Source organism: Pezoporus occidentalis, unplaced genomic scaffold (genome assembly GCF_034315485.1).
Source record: "Pezoporus occidentalis ecotype Australia unplaced genomic scaffold, CSIRO_AGI_Poc_V1 ctg279, whole genome shotgun sequence".
NCBI lineage: Eukaryota > Metazoa > Chordata > Aves > Psittaciformes > Psittacidae > Pezoporus > Pezoporus occidentalis.
The window spans coordinates 731,831-744,956 of NW_026914708.1; the positions used below are offsets into that span (position 1 = coordinate 731,831).

Genomic DNA, 13,126 nt, shown 5'->3' on the forward strand with positions numbered 1-13,126 from the left:
CCGTTGCGGGGGCTCCCGCTTTAGGGTGCTCCCGGCTCCCATCCGCTTCCCCGCACCCGTCCCCAGCGCCCCTCGACCCACGCGACTCCCCAGGGCTCAGGCCCCGCCTCCCCGGCTGGCCCCACCCCGTGCTCAGAACAGCCAATGAGCGCTCAGCAACGCCCCGCCTACGGAACGGACGGGGCGGGGCCTCAGTATCGAGAGGCGTGGTCAAAGCGGCAATGGGCGGGGTCTACCTGACAATGGGCGTGGTCACCCTGACACGGGGCGTGGCCTATGCCGGCGGTGGGCGTGTCCTGCGCGTCCGGCGCGCCGGGCGGCGGCGGGAAGATGGCGGCGGTCGTGCGCGGCCCGCGGGGGGGGCGGCCGGTGAGCGGCGGGGCCGGGGGAGCGGAGCCGGGACGGGATCGGGGCCGGGGCGGGCCGGGGCCTGCGGGCGGGGAACGGGCGGGGACCCGGCTGGGAGGGGCCCCGCGGGGGACCCGGGCCGGGGGTACCCGCGGTGGGGCCGGGATCGGGGCCGGGCCTGGGCCGCGCCGCGCCGCCGGAGTCGAACCGGGCCGCGGCCGGTACCGGGGTTCGGGGCCGGGCCCAGCGTCCGCCCGACGCCTCCTCGATCCCCTCAGGGTCGGCGCTGACGGGACGGAGCTGCCGTGACCTTGACCCCAGGTAGGCGGCGGCGGGATCCGGTACCGGCCCCCGCTCGTACCGGGGCACCGGGTCGTGCCCTGTGCCGGCCCCGGTCACACGCGGGGACCGCGACAAGGCCTTTCCCGGGCTGCCGGGACCCTGCTCCGGGCACGGGGCTCCGGCTGTTCCGGGAGCACCGGCACGGGGATGTGCACAGAGCTGCCCGAATGGGGCTGCCATGGGGCCGGTATCTCCCGGCTGTGCCGGGGCTCGTCCCGGTGTCTGTGTGCCAGTGGGCACCGGGAATCACCTGGCACCACGGGGGAGGCCAGAGCCATGTCCTGCAACAGGGACACGTGTTGGGATGGAACGAGGAAGGAGCCAGTGGGATTGAGGTGGTTGGGATGGAGCTGATAGGATAGAGCCAGGTAGGGTGGAGGTGATGGGATGGAGTAGGATGGAGCCGGGGTGGCTGTCCCAGTTGTCCCATTATCCTGGTTGGGTGCTGGGAGCTTCCCCCATGCTGGGGCTGGGCTGCTCCCAGTCCAAAGTGCAGGGCTGGGAACGCCACTGGCACCCGCCCATCCCCTTCCTCGTGCTGTTCCCGGTGCTCTGGCACCGTGTGGTCACCTGGCTGCTCCATCCCGTCACCGCCAGGCCTGGCCTGGGGCTGCCACGTGCTCCATGGCACCGGCTGCTGGGTCCCGGTGCTCCCTGTGCTGCCGAGTGGTGCCGGGGTCAGAGATGGAGGGATGGAGATGGAGGAGATGGAGATGTTGGGATGGGGTTGGAGTGATAGAGATGGAGGGATGGAGGTGGAGGGATGGAGATGGAGGCCTTATGGGGTTGCCCTGTCCCTGTGGTCTCTGAGCCCCGCTGTCCCCACAGTGCAGCCCTGTGTGCCACCAGCATGGGGTGAGTGTCCCCGCGGTGGCAGCCCCGTCCTGGTGCCATTGAGCGCGTTGGCCATGGAGCGGATGAGCTGGCTGTCCAAGCTGACACCGCGGGCGGGCGGGCAGAGGCCCCCCCGCAGCACCGGCGCCACCAGCCCCGTCACTGCCGACCCCGAGACCTGCCTCATGGTCTTCAAGAACCACTGGTCCCAGGTGAGCTGTGGGGACATGGGAACACGGCACAGGGACAAGGGAACACGGCACTCAATGTGGCCACCAGGCATCTTATCATGTCCCACCACATGAGGACATGGACCCTGGCACCCAGTGTTGCCACCACATGTCATGTCAGGGCTCTCCACTGCTATGTGGGGACATGGACCATCACAGGGACATGGCATGGGGATGGGAACCTGAGCACCCAGTGCTGCCAGCATACGTCATGTCCCACCACCACATGGGGACATGGACCGCTCTGTGTCATGTCGTGTCCCGCCACCAACATACATGGACCCTTGCATTCAATGCTGCTGCCACCATACCTTGTGCCATGTCGTAACCATGGGGACATGGCCGTCCTGCAGGTGCTGCGGGTGCTCCCACCCCACTGCCAGCAGGTCCCACCACCACATGGGGACATGGACCCCGGCACTCACCGATCCCCGTCCTGCAGGTGCTGCGGGTGCTGGAGCGTGGCGGCTGCCCCCCGACCCCGGATGACGTGGCAGCAGTGCGGAACCACTCGCTGCAGATGTTGCAGCTGTTGGCAGAGGAGCGGCCGCGGGCGGGCGCGGCGCAGCCGGGACCCATCCTGGCGTTCGTGGCGCAGGAGCAGGTGCTGGCGCGGCTGCTGCGCTGGCACGCTCGCAGCGGCTTCCCCGAGGAGCAGCGCCTGGAGCAGCTGCGGCTCTACGAGGTGCTGCTGGCGCAGGCGCGGCAGGCGGTGCTGCGGCACGGCGCCGTGCGCGCCCCGCTCCTGCGCCTCCTGCGCCTGTGCGCGCAGCCCTCGTCCCCCGCGCTGCAGCACGGCCTCGTCCTCCTGCTCAACCAGCTCTGCGTCTGCGTGGCCAAGGAGCCCGCCATCCTGGAGCTCTTCTTCCACAGCCCCTCTGAGCAGGGCCCCGCCAACATCATCATCTTCTCGCTCCTCGTCCCTTTCATCCACCACGAGGGCGTCCTGGGGCAGCAGGCCAGGGATGCGCTGCTGCTCATCATGGCCATGTCGGCCAACAACCACGCCGTGGCCAAGTCCATCACCGACAACTCCTACTTCTGCCCGGTACAGATGGAGAACTGGGAGATGGGGGTGGAAGGATGGGGATGAAGGGGATGGAGGTGGAGGGGATAGGGATGGACAAGATGGAGGTGGAGGGATGGAGATGGAGGGGATGGAGGCAGAGGAATGGAGAGTGGGGATGGAGAATGGAGATAAGGTAAGGGGGATAGAGAGGGTGGAGGCGGAGGGGATGGCAGTGGAGGGGGTGGAAATGGAGAACTTGGAGGATTCAAGATGTCAGGATGGAGATGTCAGGATGGAGATGGAGAGGATGGAGATGGAGAACTTGGAGGATTCGAGATGTCAGGATGGAGATGGAGAACTTGGAGGGGCGGAGATTGGACGAAGATATTGGGTTGCGAGGTCGGGATGGGATGTTGGATGCAGGTGTTGGATGCAGGTCTCCATGCCCATGCCCGTGTCCCCACAGGTGCTGGCCGCGGGGCTGAGCGCTCTGTACTCGTCGCTGCCGCGGCGCCTGGAGGTACCAGGTGACGAATGGCACCGGCTGCGGCGCCGCGACTGGCTGGGGGTGGCCCCGCTTGTGCTCTTCATCAACAGCCTTGAGTTCTGCAATGCCGTTCTTCAGGTACTGCGGGGGGGGGAGGTCCAGGGAGGGCCGCGGTGCAGGAGACCACTGTGGGGCTCGTGACTCTGCTGTGGGTCTGGCCATGGCCATGCTCCTTGTTTCGTGCCCCACAGGTCGCCCACCCGCTGGTGCAGAAGCAGCTGGTGGAATACATCCACAACGGGTTCCTGGTGCCCGTCATGGGCCCGGCACTGCACAAGGTGAGTCCCACAGCCCCATGGACCCTGCTCCATAGACCCTGCCTCCCAGCTCCTGCCCCTGGGTCCAGGGCCAGCCCCAGCCCCACGATGCCGTGCCCGCAGACATCGGTGGAGGAGGCGGTGGCCAGCACCGCGTACCTGGAGCTGTTCCTGCGCAGCGCCAGCGCCCCGGCACTGCTCCGCACCTTCCTGCGCTTCCTCCTGCTGCACCGCCACGACGGCAGCACCATCCTGGACACGCTCATTGCCCGCATCAACAGCAACGCCCGGGTGAGTGCCGAGGCTGCCCCGGGGGCTGCCCCACAGACTGCCCCCGGAACCTCCCACAGCGCCCTGAGCTGCTGCCCCACTGCAGGGCTGCCCCATGGACACCCCAATGGACTGTCCAGCCATGGCCCTTCCCCGCTGCGGGGCTGCCCCATGGCGCTGCCCAATGGGCTGCCCCACTGCATCCCCTGATGTGGCGCTGTCCCCAGCTCTGCATGGTGTCCCTGAGCCTCTTCCGGACCCTGCTCAGCCTCAACTGTGAGGACGTGATGCTGCAGCTGGTGCTCAGGTACCCCCCCTGTCCTGCCAGCACACACTTGTCCCCCCAACACGTGTCCCCCTGCATGTGTGTTCCCCCCACACACGTGTCCCCTGATGTGTGTGTCCCCCAGGTACCTGCTGCCCTGCAGCCACCTCATGCTGAGCCAGAAGCGGGCGGTCAGAGACCTGGACATCTATGGCAGGACAGCCGCCAAGTTCCTGTCCCTCATCCCACAGTGCTGCCAGCCCCAGAGCCCACCCCTGCCCCCCCGCGACCAGGAACCGGCTGCCTGGAGCAGGGGTACGGAGCCAGTGTCCCTGTGTCCTCTGGTCACCCATATCCCAACCCTCTGTCCCCTGGGCTGCCAGATCACCCCATAGCCCAGCCCTGTATCCCTCGGGCTGCCGGGTCAACCCCATATCCCAGCCTTGAGCTGCCTTTGTGCTGTCCCCATGTCCTTTGGGCTGCCAGGTCAACCTTTATTCCCATGCTGAGCCTGGTTTTCCTTGGGTTGCCAGGTCACCCCCAGTCCCAGCCCTGAGCCCTTTGCCCTCCCCACAGGTCCTGGCAGCCCCACCACGGACGCAGCACCGGCACCGGCGCCGAAGCCGTCCACCCCATCCCGTCTCTCCTTCTTCATGCGGCAGCACAATGCGGCGAGTGATGGCAATGGCGCGGCCCCGCGCTCTCCCGGAACCCCCTCTGGCAGCCCTGGGCACCGCGCTGGGAGGTGGGATGAGGTGTCGGAGCTGGACGGGAATTACCTGGAATACTTGCGGGACGCGCGGCACAGCATCGACCGCTGCGCGTGGGCCTGCCGCGTGTGGTCAGCGCCCTACGATGGCGAGGAGCCGCGGGGCGATGGGGACGGGCTCCCCACAGACACCACTGCCCCACGGCCCCCATCCCCACGGACAAAGAAACGGGGTTTGCCGGAGGGACCCCCCGGTGGTGGCGCCGGTGACACCGGCACGGCCGGGCCCAGCCCCGAGCGCCGGGAGTCGGGGCCGGTGGTGAACGGGACGCACGCGCCGGCGGCTCCGGGCCGGCCCGAGGGCGATGTGGTGGTGAAGAAAGTTCGGCGGCGGCAGCGGGAGGAGGAGGAGGAGGAGGAGGACGGGGGCGAGGGGAGGCCCCGGCCGCGGGAGCCGCTGCCCGCTGTGGACTCGGTGCTGGACGAGCTCTTGGCCAACGCGCCCGCGGAGCCCAACGGCGGCACCATCGAGGCCTTCACCGAGGAGCTGCAAAGGCTTGAGGCCAGGATGAAGAATGGCAGCGATGGGGACGATGGGGATGAGGGGGACACCGAGCCCCACGATCCCCCCAAAGTGCCACATGAGGAGGAGGAGGATGAGGAGGAGGAGGAGACCTTCACCAGCTTCACCAGCCCCCCCCCGCGGCCACCGGACCCGCTGGCACAAGCAGTGGCTTCCCCGCCACGAGCTGTGGGGCCGCCCCCCAACCAGCCCTTCACAGGTGAGGCCATGGGGTGGTGGGGCTGCCCCATAAGCAGCCCCTCACTGGTGGGACAGCGGGATACGAGGCTGCCCCAAATCAGCCCTTTGCAGCTGGGATATGGGGTTGTACCAGAGGGTCACAGTGGCCACAGGGTTGCCCCCAAGCAGCCCTCCATAGGTGGGATGTGGGTATGTGGAGCTGCCCCAACCAGCCCTTCACAGCTGGGAGATGGGGTTGTACCAGGGGGTCGCACTGGCCACAGGGCTGACCCCAGCCAGCCCTTCACGTGGGGGGGTCCCACTGCCCATGAGCCCCCCCCGCCTCGCGGTGGTGCCGGTGGCTCCAGGTGCCGGTGTCGGCTGAGCCGCCGCTGCCGGCGCAGGTCCCTTCGTGTCGGCGCTGCTGGCCAAGCTGGAGAACATGCCCCACAACTCGCTGTACGTGAACGTGCTGCTCACGGGGCTCGTGGCCCAGCTCGCCTGCTACCCCCAGCCCCTGCTCCGCTCCTTCCTGCTCAACACCAACATGGTTTTCCAGCCCAGCGTCAAGTCCCTGCTGCAGGTACCGGTGCGGCGTTCGCTTGGGGCCCTGGGTGGGTCCCAGGTGGGGGTCCCAGCCCCTCCTGTGCCCTCTGCTCCTGCCGCAGGTCCTGGGCTCCGTGAAGAACAAGATCGAGGCGTTCGCGGCCACGCAGGAGGATTTCCCGGTGCTGCTCTTCAAGGCCAAGAAGTACCTGATCGGGCGGCTCGAGGGCACCGAGGGCTCGGGCACGGGGACTCCCCCTCGGCGCAGCGAGACCCCGGGTGAGGACATGGGATGGGGACAGGGGTTGGGGATATGGGTGGGGATATGAGATGGGGACCCTGAGGCGACACGGGATGGGAATATGGGGTGGGGACACTGATGGGACAGGGGGTGGGAACATGGGATGGGGATGTGGGATGGGAGACATGGGATGGGGATATGAGATGGGGACAGGGGATGGGGACACTGAAGGGACATGAGATGGGGATACAGGATGGGGACACTGATGGGACATGGGATGGGAGACATGGGATGGGGATATGTGATGGGGACATGGGAAAGGGATATGAGGTGGGGACAGGGGATGGGGACATGGGATGGGGGCACTGATGGGACATGGGGTGGGAACATGGGATGGCGATGTTGGGTGGGAGATATGGGATAGGGGAATGTGGGATGGGGGGATATGAGGTGGGGACGTGGGAAAGGGATATGGGATGGGGACATGGTGGAGGGATGTGGGGATATGTGATGGGGACATGGGAAAGGGATATGAGGTGGGGACAGGGGATGGGGACATGGGATGGGGACCCTGAGGGGACATGGGATGGGGATACGGGATGGGGGCACTGATGGGACATGGGGTGGGAACATGGGATGGGGACGTTGGGTGGGAGATATGGGATAGGGAAATGTGGGATGGGGGATATGAGGTGGGGACCTGGGAAAGGGATATGGGATGGGGACATGGTGGAGGGATGTGGGGATATGTGATGGGGACATGGGAAAGGGATATGAGGGGGACGGGATGGGGGCACTGATGGGACATGGGGTGGGAACATGGGATGGGGATGTTGGGTGGGAGATACGGGATAAGGGAATGTGGGATGGGGGATATGAGGTGGGGACCTGGGAAAGGGATATGGGATTGACACATGGTGGAGGGATGTGGGGATATGAGATGGGGACATGGGATCGGGATGTGAGACATGGGATGTGGGGATATGAGATGGGGACATGGTGTTGTACAGGGGCTGGGCACTGTGTGGGTCCCCGCAGTGGGTCAGGGGGTGTCAGGGGTGCTTGGGGCACTGGCCTCCCGCGGTGTGGGGGTGTCCATGCCCCCCCCTGACTGTCGGCCCCAGCCCGCAGCCGGCGGCCGTCGCTTGGGGAGCTGCTGTTGCGGCCCAGCTCCAGCCCCACGCGGCTGCGGCTGGGCCCAGCACCGGGGCCACGGGCCGGGGGGGGCGCGGGGGGCCCGTGGCCGTGGGGCGAGCGGCAGAGCCCGGCGCTGCGCGTGCGGAACGGGGTCTACAGCGCCGTCATCTTCAGCGAGTTCCTCAAGGAGCTGGCGGCCATCGCGCAGGCTCACGCCGTCACCTCGCCCTTCCTGTGCCAGCCCCCCGAGGGCGAGCCCCCCCTCTGACCTCTGCAGCCGGGGGGCAGCGGCAGGGCAGGACCCTGGCCCCCTCCATGGGTGGCTGCAGCCCTGGCACCCACCAACTGCTCGTGGGGCGCGCTGGGGGGGTGTGGGTGCCCTGGGAGGGGTGTGGGGCGGGTGCATGGGGGGGCTCTGGGGGTCAGACCCAGCTGCAATAAAGGGGCTGGTTTGTTGTTGAGGCTGCGTCTGCTGCTGCCTGCGCTAGGGGGACCTGGCAATGGGGGTGTGGGGCTGCCCCCCCAAGCAGCAGAAGGGGTGCAGGGGGTGCAGATGGGACACACACACTGGGGTGCACGGGGGGGTTTGACATGGAAGGTGTGTGTGGGGGTGTGACACAGGGGAGGGTGGTTACTGAGGTGCAGAGGGACACACCTGGGTGCAAACACCCTCCAAGGAAGAGCAGGATGATGAGGATGATGTTCTCCCACACCACGTGCTGCGCTCCCCCTGCCAGGGACAGGGTTGGGAGCAGCGGCAGCAGTAGGTGAGGGACTGGGCAGGACGCAGGGGGGGCTCTGGGGGAGACGCTGGGGCTCCATCCCATCGGAGCCGGTTGGATGCTCCACGTGGCACCACTTGATGTGGTGGAGCAAACAGGGTTGGGATGGCAGGAGCTGCCCACACAGCCCATGGGCAGGACGGTGACTGGAAGCCAGAGGCAGAGCACAAGGATCCCTTGTCCATGTGGATCCAAGCCCTGGCTCTCCACGGGGCTGGTTTCAGACATGGACCCAGAAGCCTTCATGGCGACACCTTCTGTGGACACGGCCCAGCCCTTCTGGTGACACCCTGTCCCCCTCACACCTTATGAGGGACAGCAGAGAGTGGCCTCCAAGATGTGTCTTCATTGCTCTGCTGGCCACAGCACCTTTCCCCACCCTTCCCAGTGGGAACATCTCTGCTCCGGTCTGCTCCACTGGATCAAGCCCCAGGTCCGCCTCCCCAAGGATGACATGAGCCTCCTGGTGCCCCGAGGCTGGAAAACCAGGAATGGGTTTCCTGGGATCCCATCTGGGTGATGGGAACATCAGGATCTAGCAGCTGCTGCGATGGAGCCTCTGAAGCCTTCTGCAGCACTTGGAATCATGGAATGGGTCGGACTGGAAAGGACCTTGAAGCCCCTCCAGTTCCAACCCCTGCCATGGGCAGGGACCCCTTCCACTAGAGCAGCTTGCTCCAAGCCCTGTCCAACCTTGAGCTCTTCTCCAGCCCCACTCCATGGCTGACGGACGCCCCGGTGCCCCCGTGCCGCTCCCCCTGGCACCACCACACACAGGGACCTTTCCATCACGTTTATTTCTGCAGCTGCTGCCTCAGAACTTCTGGAACTGCTTCTTGGTGCCCGCAGCTTTGGTGACCTTGAGCACGTTGAAGCGCACGGTCTTGCTGAGGGGCCGGCACTCACCCACCGTGACGATGTCCCCGATCTGCACGTCCCTGCACAGACATTCCTGGGATTGCAGCCGCTCCCAACTCCCCTCCCCACGGCCTCTGGGCACCACTGCCCAGTGCCCCCAGTGACATGCACCAGAGGCCACCTCAGATGAAGATCTAAAGTGAGCTGGTCTGGTTTTGGAGCCCCAAGGGGAGCTGTTGCCCCCATGGAGCCCATCGCTCCCCACTGGGCTGAGGCTCAAGAGGTGGCTGAGAGATGAGCATGGAAGGGAACCCCGCAGTGACAGGGAGATTTCCTCCTGGTCACACAGGGGTGCCTGGAGGATGCTAACCCCTTCTTTAGGTGGACAAGGGGGGCTGTGACACCAGGTCAGGCTGTTCTGGAAGCCCAGCTCTGCATAACAGGCTCAGGACTTGAGTGGTGGACAAAACCCACCAGCTCTGAGCCCGTCCTCAGCCTTTAAGTGAGGAACACGGGATCATCATGGAATGGTTTGGGTTGAAGGGATTTTAAAGCTCATTCAGTTCCAACCCCTGCCACAGGCAGGGACCCCTTCCACTGGAGCAGCTTGCTCCAAGCCCCTGTGTCCAACCTGGCCTTGAGCACTGCCAGGGATGGGGCAGTCACAGCTTCTCTGGGCGCCCTGTGCCAGTGTCCCACCACCCTCGTGCTGAAGAACTTCCTAACTCCCCACTAACTCCGTGGGCAGGTTAAAGCCACCCCCTTGTTATCTGTGACCTGATCAGAACCTGTCTCTGGTTCAGCAGTTGCCACTGGCGTTGTCAGCAGGCCCATGCTGGGGGGCTCTGAAGACCATCGTGAGATTGGACATCACCACCAGAGGCAGGTTCCGGGTCAGACGGGGCCATGAAGCCACGTGGAGGTGGGCACTTGCTGGGTTCCACACCAGGGGTGGGCTCAGCGTTGGTGTCAGGCAGTGCTCAGCAGTGTGGAACAGTCTGGTGACCCCCCCAACCCCCCCATGGGGCCAGCAGGTACCTGAAGCAGGGTGAGAGGTGCACGGACATGTTCTTGTGGCGCTTCTCGAAGCGGTTGTACTTGCGGATGTAGTGCAGGTAATCCCTGCGGATGACGATGGTGCGCTGCATCTTCATCTTGGTCACCACCCCTGGGACAACAAGGACATGGTGGTTACACAGTCATGGAGTGGGATGGCCTGGAGGGAGCTTAAAGCTCCTCCAGCTCCAACCCCTGCCATGGGCAGGGACCCCTTCCACTGGAGCAGCTTGCTCCAAGCCCCTGTGTCCAACCTGGCCTTGAACACTGCCAGGGATGGGGCAGCCACAGCTTCTCTGGGCACCCTGTGCCAGCGCCTCAGCACCCTCACAGGGAAGAGCTTCTGCCTAAGAGCTCAGCTCAGTCTCCCCTTGGGCAGGTTAAAGCCATTCCCCTTGGCCTGGCCCTACAGGCCCTTGTCCCAAGCCCCTCTCCAGGTTCCCTGCAACCCCTTTAGGCACTGGAGCTGCTCTCAGGTCTCCCCTTCAGGAGCCTTCTCCAGGCTGACCCAGCCCAGCTCTCTCAGCCTGGCTCCAGAGCAGAGCTGCTCCAGCCTACCAGCAGCTCCATGGATCAGCAGGATGAGGACAACCCAAGGCTCTCAGCACCCACCCATTTCTCCTCCCTCACCTCCAGAATAAGCTCTGGCAGATCCCTTGGGGGGCTCTGAAGGTCTCTGCCACAATGGACGGGGCTCTCCTGCTCCTCACCCCCAGGCTCCAAACTTCACATCTGATTCTAAACCACATCATTTCTTCCTAAGCCCCTCGAAGCAGAGCCTGATACGCTCCCTCACGCCTGCACTGCCTGGCCCCAACATCTGCCCAGGGCAGCAGCACATCTGGCAGGACCCTACCATGGCTGGGTCCTCGGGCTGGGCATCAGTAAAGCCACATGGCACTGTCAGCAGAGCCCCTTCACCAGGGGGCTTGGAAGACCATCGTGAGAGAAAGACATCACGTGCTGCCCGAGAACCTTACTGGGGCTGCCAGGAGCTCCAGGACAGAGCATGAGCACCCATGGGTGCTGCCCCTCGAGGAACCACCACTCACCCGAGAGGATGCGGCCACGGATGGACACGTTGCCTGTGAAGGGGCACTTCTTGTCAATGTAGGTGCCCTCAATGGCCTGCAGAGAGAGGAGTCAGCAGATGGATGAGAAACGCTTCCAGGACCACGCGTGGCCAGTGCTGGGGAGCGAGGGCACCCGTGGTCGACGCGAAGGTGACACCAAGTTGGGTGGGAGCCTTGAGCTGCAGGAGGGGGGAGGCTTCACAGAGGGGTCTGGGCCCATGGGATGAGGCTGAACCAGGCTCAGTGCTGGGACCTGCCCTGGGGCCACCCCCCGGAGTGCTCCAGGCGTGGGGCAGCAGGACCCGGTGGTGCTGGTCACCACCTGCAGGAGCCAGCACCGAGCCCGGGGCTGGATGAGGGCCCTGGGGACGGGGTCCGGGGTGGCCTGGGCGGTGCCGGGACCCGCCCTGCCCCACGTCACCTCCTTGGGGGTCTTGAAGCCGAGGCCGATGTTCTTGTAGTACCGGGGCAGCTTCTCCTTGCCACCCTCGCCCAGCAGCACCCGCTTCTTGTTCTGGAAGATGGTGGGCTGCTTCTGGTACGCGCGCTCCGTCTGCGGGGAACGGGAACGGTCACGGGGGGCACCGGGAACAGCACCGGGGTCCTGACCCCAACGCCGGGAACGGCACCGGGATCCTGACCCCAACGCCGGGATCCTGACCCCAACGCCGGGATCGGCACCGGGATCCTGACCCCAACGCCAGGAACGGCACCGGGATTCTGATTCCTGACCCCAACGCCGGGATCGGCACCGGGATCCTGACCCCAACGCCGGGATCGGCACCGGGATCCTGACCCCAACGCCGGGATCGGCACCGGGATCCTGACCCCAACGCCGGGATCCTGACCCCAACGCCGGGATCGGCACCGGGATCCTGACCCCAACGCCGGGATCGGCACCGGGATCCTCCCCCTGACCCCGGCGGCTCCGGGGCCCCATCGCCGGGCACGGCCCCGGCCCCCCGCAGTCACCAGCCCCGCCTCACCGCGGCGCTCAGGCCGCTCCCGCCGCCCGTCTCCGGGCCGCAGCCGCCCCGTGCCGAGGCCGAGCGGGCTCCGCGGTGTGTCCGGAGCAGGCCCGCGGGCAGGCTCCGCTCCGCCCCTCACCTGCGTGTCCGCCATCTTGGGCCGCGCGGCGAAGAGGAGGCCGCGAGCCTCCCGCGGAGCCTTTTATCCTGGAGGGCGCCGGAAGTGGCTTTCCGGCGGCGCGGGAGATGGACGTCACTTCCTGCGCAGCGCTCGGGGCCGCTGGGTAGTGCCCGGGCCCCGTTCGGCGGCGGCGGCGGCGGCGGGGAGGGGAGGGAAGGGCAGGGCAGGGCCTGGGCTGAGCCGAGCCGAGCCGAGCCGAGCCGAGGCCGGAGCCGCGGGTCCGGTCCGGTCCGGTCCGGTCCGGTGCGGTCCGAGCGCGGTTCGTGCTGGACGCACCCTAAAGCTCCTCCAGCCCCGTCCCGCGGCCCCCGGGGCATCTCCGCAGCGCTCCCGGGTGCGGATGTGGAGCTGGTGCCGCCCGCGCAGCACCGGGCCCCCCCGCGCCCGTTCTCCCTGTGGGGGTGATCCAGAGCCGGTGTCCCCAGCAGAGCTCCTGCTCCCCCTCAGGACGGGTCTGTGCTGCCGCCCGCTCACGGCTCATCCCAACGAGCTGGGTTAGAACGGCCGCGTCCGCGCTTCACGGGGGCATGGGGGTGCTGTGAGCGAGAGCACTGCGCCTGCTGAGCCAGCGCCTTTCCCTCCTGATCCCGTCCCTGAGCCCTCCCAGTGCCTTTGGGGGAAGGAGCTTCCCGGCAGCCGTGCGGGAAGCCGGGATCCCCCCTTCCAGAGCCCACCGAGGCTGCCCGGTTCCTGGCAGGGTCGGGTCAGGTCACTCCATCCCCTCCGGACGC

General features: G+C 66.5%; 2 protein-coding genes and 2 non-coding genes across 8 annotated transcripts; 1 reads left to right on the forward strand and 3 right to left on the reverse strand.

The window, feature by feature from the left end:
* Positions 1 to 234: 234 nt before the first annotated feature.
* Positions 235 to 7,931, forward strand: FHIP1B (FHF complex subunit HOOK interacting protein 1B). 5 transcript variants are annotated; one of them, XM_062625267.1, is made up of 13 exons: positions 235 to 369; positions 627 to 669; positions 1,519 to 1,736; positions 2,197 to 2,802; positions 3,230 to 3,388; positions 3,502 to 3,588; positions 3,691 to 3,858; positions 4,065 to 4,144; positions 4,248 to 4,417; positions 4,679 to 5,593; positions 6,113 to 6,136; positions 6,222 to 6,378; positions 7,465 to 7,931. In XM_062625267.1, exons 3-13 carry the CDS (start codon positions 1,599 to 1,601, stop codon positions 7,916 to 7,918), a joined length of 2,958 nt encoding a protein of 985 aa, XP_062481251.1. In that variant the 5' UTR covers positions 235 to 369; positions 627 to 669; positions 1,519 to 1,598; the 3' UTR covers positions 7,919 to 7,931. The 5 variants fall into 5 exon arrangements, with proteins under 5 accessions (XP_062481251.1, XP_062481253.1, XP_062481255.1 ...); XM_062625269.1 differs by having other exon boundaries at positions 5,958 to 6,136; positions 7,465 to 7,854; XM_062625271.1 differs by lacking the exon at positions 7,465 to 7,931 and adding an exon at positions 5,958 to 6,012 and having other exon boundaries at positions 6,222 to 6,372.
* Positions 7,932 to 9,037: 1,106 nt separating this feature from the next.
* Positions 9,038 to 12,491, reverse strand: RPS11 (ribosomal protein S11). The gene is made up of 5 exons (XM_062625299.1): positions 12,354 to 12,491; positions 11,668 to 11,799; positions 11,226 to 11,301; positions 10,156 to 10,285; positions 9,038 to 9,197 (listed from the first exon to the last, which is right to left on the reverse strand). The coding sequence occupies exons 1-5, from the start codon at positions 12,366 to 12,368 to the stop codon at positions 9,074 to 9,076; spliced, it is 477 nt and encodes a 158-aa protein (XP_062481283.1). The 5' UTR covers positions 12,369 to 12,491; the 3' UTR covers positions 9,038 to 9,073.
* Positions 9,908 to 9,996, reverse strand: LOC134167063 (small nucleolar RNA SNORD35). Its single transcript, XR_009966057.1, has one exon. It is a non-coding gene; the product is annotated as a small nucleolar RNA SNORD35 (small nucleolar RNA).
* On the reverse strand, positions 11,046 to 11,138 carry LOC134167064 (small nucleolar RNA SNORD35). The gene has a single exon (XR_009966058.1). It is a non-coding gene; the product is annotated as a small nucleolar RNA SNORD35 (small nucleolar RNA).
* Positions 12,492 to 13,126: the final 635 nt, after the last annotated feature.